General features: G+C 38.0%; 1 protein-coding gene across 1 annotated transcript; it reads left to right on the plus strand.

Moving 5' to 3' along the window:
• The first annotated feature begins 3,512 nt into the window (after window positions 1–3,512).
• Window positions 3,513–6,829, plus strand: masp2 (MBL associated serine protease 2). The gene is made up of 5 exons (XM_078253866.1): window positions 3,513–3,680; window positions 3,764–3,941; window positions 4,951–5,082; window positions 6,278–6,474; window positions 6,668–6,829. Exons 1-5 carry the CDS (start codon window positions 3,513–3,515, stop codon window positions 6,827–6,829), a joined length of 837 nt encoding a protein of 278 aa, XP_078109992.1.
• Window positions 6,830–7,288: the final 459 nt, after the last annotated feature.

Below are 7,288 nucleotides of genomic sequence, written 5' to 3' on the forward strand. Positions count from 1 at the left end.
GGTGTAATGTAAGGGTGTGAAAGGCAGGACCTTATGGTGTAAAAAGGTTACAAAAAGCACGCAATGGAAAAGGTGCTGGTGTTTGTAGCTGCATTTTATAGAGGGATAGGTTACGAAAACTTTTGTGTCAATAAAGCAAACAAGCAGCACATTATAAAGGATTGGCTGCCCTGCAACTTACTACAGATATGGTATTTCAGTGCCAATCACTGCAATGCCATTTAGAAAGTTACCCTCAGCAAAGGCAAACCTTAAACATTTTTTTATTCTTGATAACATTCACAGTGATTTTTTTTCTTTTCAGTAATTTGTGACAAATGCTCTTGGTGGAATTACTGGAATTGTTGGGTCTTTGTAAATTATAGAGTGTGGTCTAGACCTACTCTATCTGTAAAGTGTCTTGAGATAACTCTTGTTCTGATTTGATACTATAAATAAAATTGAATTGAATTGAATTGAAATCATATCTGGGGTTTTCAGAAAGCTATTACCAAATAGTCTTAAAGAGATCATTTTGTGATTAGAAAATAGGATTTATATATACTTTTTTTTTATGGAATACTAAGCTATTAAAATAGCCTACTAATTGTTGGCATGATTTTATAAATAATGTTTTAATGTTCAAAATACATTTGGCATAGTGAATCCTTAGGATGAACTGTATCTGTGGATGGCTACCTTAGTGACTATCTTACCTATAGGCCAGTAAGCCTATCATCAGTGGGGATTTATATTTGCTAATATGTTGGATTCATGTTAAGACTTTAAAAAATGAACAATAATTTGGAGTGTGTTTAGTTTAACAAATATTGCATTCATTCCATTTTAATATTTCATATTTTCAGTTGCTGCTAATAAGAGTAAGCGATAGAAGCTGTTATATATTTTTATATATTTTTGCTACTGGTTATGTTTATTAGCCATTGTGTAGATATGGAGATTTGCTTACTATCAGGGTTTATTTACTTTAGACAGAATGCAATTCGTTATAGCTATGCTAATCTGTTTGTTTGTATAGAACCATACACTAACCAACAACTAGAATGTGTTGACTGATGTGGTGACAGTATTCCATAAATACAGTGAAGATGTTTTCTAGTAATCAGCCTAATCAAGTTGAGCCTGCAGAGGAGCCTGCAGTCCGTCGAAGACACAATATCCCTATAACACCCTCCTTTTACCAGGACCTACTCTAGGCCATTCCCTTGTTGCAATGCTTCTTCGGTTTCATAAGCACAAGGTGGCAATCTCCAGCGACATGAGAGGAATGGCCAGCAATACCTACGTCCACGCCGCACTTTGGAGGGTGCAGGGAGAGCAGGAATCCTTCAAACCAGCTCTCAACAAGGAGCCCAAGAAGGGGCAGAGGAGGTACTCCTGACTTTGTTGTTGAAGGGTATGCCTAAATGGGAAAAGCCCAGGATCTTTCTCTATTCTCACCTTTAGGATCTCACTGAGTTCTCTGGAAATAAAGCCAAGAAGCTTGAAATTAATTTCCACTCCCAAAAGCAATGGAAATTAGACCCTAGGTCTGAATTTAACATAGAGCATAAATGCCACAATTATGACAGTTTTTTGTTTGTTTAGTGTCAGAGAGTGTTGTTTTTGCTGGAGCATCAATGCCTGAGTGGCAGTTGGAAGATATCCAAGAGGATAACATGTGCCATCAATATAGACTCCACAGTGGCTCAACATCCCACCAGCTCACAATCATGCAAAAAGGAAAAGGTTATGGCACCATTTAAAAAGAGTTCCATCAGAGAGGTAATTTATGTTGATAATTACTGTAATTCACTTCAAATACTAGCCATTTGTGCTTTAGTGTTGGGGGAATGGGTGTTGGCTATTGCAAGCTTACTTATCATGTCGCTGGTTGAAATGCCGCCTCACTTTAAAATAACATCAATATCCACATTCCATCAAAACAGAGAGCAGGAATGCTCTGTAATTCTCTAATTATAAAAGCCTTTACAATAAAGTCTGACCTTAAATTCAGCATTTTGCAGACGTAAAAAAAAAAAGATGCAATCTGGTTTCATTTACTGGGAAACTGTTGTTAATATACCACTGACCATTATTTCCATGCAGTAATAATGGTAAATGGACTGCACTTATAAAGAGCTTTTGTACCTTTACAGACAAAGTGAGTCACAATTTGCCTCTCATTCACCCATTCACACACACACACACACACACACACACACACACACACACACACACACACACACACACACACACACACACACACACTTAAACACCAATGGCGACAGAGCATGGCTGGCCAGAGATCGAACTGCCAACCATGTGATTAGTGGAAGACCTCCTGAGCCTTTTTGTCAGTAGGACTTTCTAGTTGGTTGGTTGTTTTGCCTGGCCTGGTTCTCTCCTCTCACTCCCCAGACCTGCCATTCTCGAACCTACTTTCCTCATTAGCCATGCAATATATAACCAGCCCTTTTCCACCCACTCCTTGCCAGTTTGCCAAAGTTGCCTTGTGCCTCATGTCTTTGCTTTTTGGCATCTTATGGCTGCTCTTTGAATTTATGATTCTTTGCCTAACCCTTTTTGATAAGTTTGCCTGTTTAAATCCCCTCCCGGTTTGGATCCTTGCCTGCCTTTGGCCCAGTTTTTTTCAATCTCGCCAATGAATCATTGAACTGATCCTGTCTGTCTGCGTTCCCTTGTTGCCTGAATCAAATCTCATGCAAACCAAACGGTTGGGCAGTTAAATGTTGTGGGTACAGTGTATTTATTATTCTGAGGCTTTTCTTTAACAGCTTTACTGTTCAGCAATCATGGGAGCGGGGTCTGAAATAATTAGCGGCATGAGTCTGATCTGATCAGCATCACTGTCGAAACAAGTTTCACAGGACTATAGCGTGATATAAGTTATAGGTGATCTCCATTTTTATAAGACATATTTAAATTTAAGAATTTTATGTTTAAAAAATCTACTTAAAAATCACAATGAATACATTTTACCGATTAAGGTGACAAAACCTTAGAAAATTGTATTTTTTTTAGATTTAGTGTTTTGTTATGAACAACCAAGTCAGTGCTGTCGTCTTCCTTTCTGTGTTTGGTGAATACAATGAATCTCAAGGAAATAGTAGTTAGTGTCATATTCTTCCAAACTGTCATTTGCCCACATGTAGAAAGTTGAGGTGACAATAAGAAAAATAGTTTAACAGATTAGAATGAATATAAATGATTCTGGCATTTATCAGTTTGATAGATTTCTGTGACCGGGGGAGGTGGGGGATGATGACAGACTGATCATGTGCCTGTCTCACTTTGTTTATCTAAATGTCGGCCTGAGTTCATTTACCCTCACATCACTGAGCACGCAAATATATCTGGGGACTGCAAAGCCAACATGACCAGGTGAGTGTCACTTAGCATTTGTTTGTGCAAAATAATCCTTGAAACTGCTGCCATCACACCTAATTTTGCCTAGTGGGTGCTGTGTATTTGTCCTATTTTCCCTCCTCCATGTCTCGCTGAGTGTGGTAATGACAGGGTTATATGGCAGCTTCACCTCCCCTAACTTCCCCCAGCCATACCCTGACAACCAGCTCGTAGTGTGGAACATCACTGTTCCAGATGGCCACAGGGTCAAACTGTACTTCAGCCATTTCAGCATGGAACCCTCAAACCAGTGTGAATATGACTACATCCAGGTAACAAAGAAATTCCAACTCCCTGTATCTGCACACGATACTGTAGCTTGCTCACTAAAAGGACTCTGACCTTGTCAAACCAGGTTTTGACAGAGGGGAATGAAACCTTGCGGTTCTGCGGTGAGGAAGAGAAGAACTATGAAAGCACCCCAAGGAACACCATCATCCTTTCAGCCGGAAACCTCATGTCAGTGGTCTTTAGGAGTGACTACTCTAACGAGGGCCGATTCACGGGCTTCCAAGCATTTTACACCTCAGAAGGTGATTCAGAATAGTGACGTTTGTTGCCAGAAGGCAGATACATTTTTGGTTGCTGTAATTGTAGCAATGTGTATTGGAAGTTCTAGAGGAATAAGAGCAGGATTTTATCATCAGGTATATACACAGTAATGTTTTAAAATCCAGATTTGGACAGAAAGAGGCTATTAACAACAGAAATGCAGTAGTAATAAAACAATGGCACACAATGTTAATGAAGTACCACATAAATTACTACAAAGCACTTCATTTACATTATGGCTTATCCAAATGCAATAACACAATATATTTAAATGTCCTGTATGGTAAAAAGGGAGACTTTCGTGTCTTTTTTTTATTATAAAGCAGGTCGAGGTGCTATATAAATACTGTGAAAGTATCAAAACAGAAATGCACACTGTCCATATTCAGAAACTGTGCCTTTAAATGAGCCATCAAGACTTCCGTTTGGTTGTGATGTCATAAATATACTACAGTATACTGTATATAGGTAGAAAGTGTTGCTACAGTTCCGTTACAGTCATTCCCCAGCTGCAATGGCAGAGCAAACTCTTCCGCATCTTGGAAACACTGACCAATCAGAGCAGAATATGTTTTTTCAGGAAGGGGAGCTTAATGAGACAGGTGCTGAAACTGAGAATTTTAAACAGAAGGTGAATATTAAGACAGAGAGTAAGAGAAAAATTTGTGTTTTAAAACATGTAAACATGTTCTAGTAGAAACCCAAAATACAAGTATGAACCTGAAAATGAGCATAATATGTTGGGACCTTTAAACATAGATTGGCAATTTAAATGTAAAGGTGGACGAAGATAAATAGGAAGAAGGATTTGCATTATTGTTATTTGCAAATAAAAAAACGAATCATGTATTATCTGACTGCGTTGCCTGAGTCCCATTTAGTATTAACAAGACATTCATATAAAAACACTTCCACTTTCCCCATTTAAAGTAAGAAAAATACACATTTACTGTGTAGTGTTTCTCTCTCTAACCTTTCTTTCTCTTACAGACATCAACGAGTGTCTGTCCAAGATAGATGGGGAAAGAGTATGTGATCATTTTTGCCACAATTACATCGGTGGATATTACTGCACGTGCAGACAAGGGTACCTTCTCCACGACAACAAAAGATCCTGCACAGGTAAGAGCCATGCAGAGTAAAGCTAGATAAGCATGTTCATCTAAGCTCAGTGAGTCAAAAGCTGTATAGGGAGGTTCAGTGTTAAGAGCTTGGTACACAGTGTTTGACTGTATATTGATCTCTCTTAATTCAGTATAATGTGTTTCTCAAGCTAAATACACTGCCAGACACAGAAGATATTAATGGCAAAAAAAGAAAAACAAATTCCAGGAGTGTGCACTGACTTCTGTTTAATGTATTTGGCTTCAACATGCTTCATTTCCTCAGTTTTTATTGATTATATAATCAAATAATGGCCAAGTTTTTCAGGTGGCACAATTTGTCAGTGTGGTATTGAGGTGTTGAAATTGAAATGCGGCTAATTTCAGACTTTTAAGTGTGGATGAAAACATGAGATCAGATTGCTATATTGTAAACTTGTAATTACATCTAATTATTGGAATATTATATAATTGTTGGCCATTTGTCTTTCAAAATGTCCGCAATATTTCACAGTACTGCAGACTTCAAAAAACAATTTCACACAGGGCACAGTTGACAGTGTTCTAGATTGGATTTCATTCTATCGTAGCTGGCCTATGCTAACTCATTTCAGACTGAAAAGGCACACTGATGCATAAAGTAGTTGATCTCTGCCAGCTGGTGTAAGGCAAGGTTAATTACTGTTGATTCCTAAGGGAAAAGCAACATCAAAATTGCATTAAAAATTGATATCTGTGTGCAGCACAAATAGTGTACTGACACTGGGTAATTAATCACAATTACCAGTTGATGTGCCTTAAATTATAATACTTTGCCAGAAGAAAAAAGGTGACAAAACAAATCATGCAATGAATAGGGAAAAATGATTATCTGCCTACAGATTGTACTAATTATATGAATTACAGAAACTCAGCCTCTTTGCGATACTCATTCATTTTTGGCTGGGACAACATCTGCACGCTTGCCGAGGCAATATTGCAAACCAAAATTAATCCCATCAGTTATGATGCCAGAAAATGTCTCAATAGACATTAAAAATATATATTTTCTTCTAAATAAACAAGGACAAAAAGTACAGGTAGATCATAAGACTCATCCGTATTCAAATTAACAAATAAGGGCTTCAAACAGTGAGGACTGGACAGACTCTAATCTAAAACACACCTCAAAATGTTAAGTGGGATCTTAATGAGTGTGTGAGTCTTCCCTACAGTGCCATGCCACAGCCAAGTGTTGACCTCACTCTCAGGGGTTCTGACCAGTCCGGGCTACCCGGGCCCCTACCCTCCAATGAGTCAATGTGACCACACCATCCGTCTGCCGGAGGGCTACAGAATAATCTTGGACTTCCTGGAACCCTTTGACGTAGAGGGACACTCGGATGTCCCTTGTCCGTACGACATGTTGAAGGTTAGTCATGTGATTTTAGAGCACGAAGATGAATAAGCAATGTATTCCTCCTCATGCCTGAGGAGGCAGTCTGTTACCGACTTGTCCTCCTTGGGTGATATACAATGCCGTTTCCTGCATAATTAAGTTTGGCTAGACATAAATCAGTCAGGCATTTAATGAATCTTCTTATTTGATGTTCCCCTTTCACAAGATTTCAACAGCTGGACAAGATTATGGACCCTTCTGTGGATCAATGCCACCGCGTCGCATTGACACAGGAAGTTACCAAGTGCATGTTGCGTTCAGATCCGACCCTAGTGGGAAAAATAAGGGATGGAAGATCAAGTATACCAGTGTCAAGGCTGAATCCTGATGGCTTGTTTACATGAACAATTTATGTTTATACGCTACGTGAAAATTTGGCACAGTGACTTTATGGCAACTTAACTTAACCGTAATGTTTGCGGTGAAGCTTGGAAGTTGTGTTTGTGCATGAGGCTATCAGAAGCATTATCCTTACGATACTTTATATGACATTGTGACAATGGTGCTACAAAAATTTCAAGCAATTTTATTGATTGCATCTAATTTCTAATCTAATTGTCAGTGTTTTATTTCTTTGTTTGGTAAGATGATGCCATAATCTCAATAGCATAATCCTCTTTTAACCACTTTTGCATGGGGCGTTCTCAAAAGACACTTTGACTAATGAATATATATATATATATATATATATATATATATATATATATATATATATATATATATATATATATATATATAAGATAAGAAAAAGTTCATTAAAATACTGTTAATACTGTAATACCATAAC

The sequence above is a fragment of the Sander vitreus genome, chromosome 7 (genome assembly GCF_031162955.1).
Source record: "Sander vitreus isolate 19-12246 chromosome 7, sanVit1, whole genome shotgun sequence".
Taxonomy (NCBI): domain Eukaryota; kingdom Metazoa; phylum Chordata; class Actinopteri; order Perciformes; family Percidae; genus Sander; species Sander vitreus.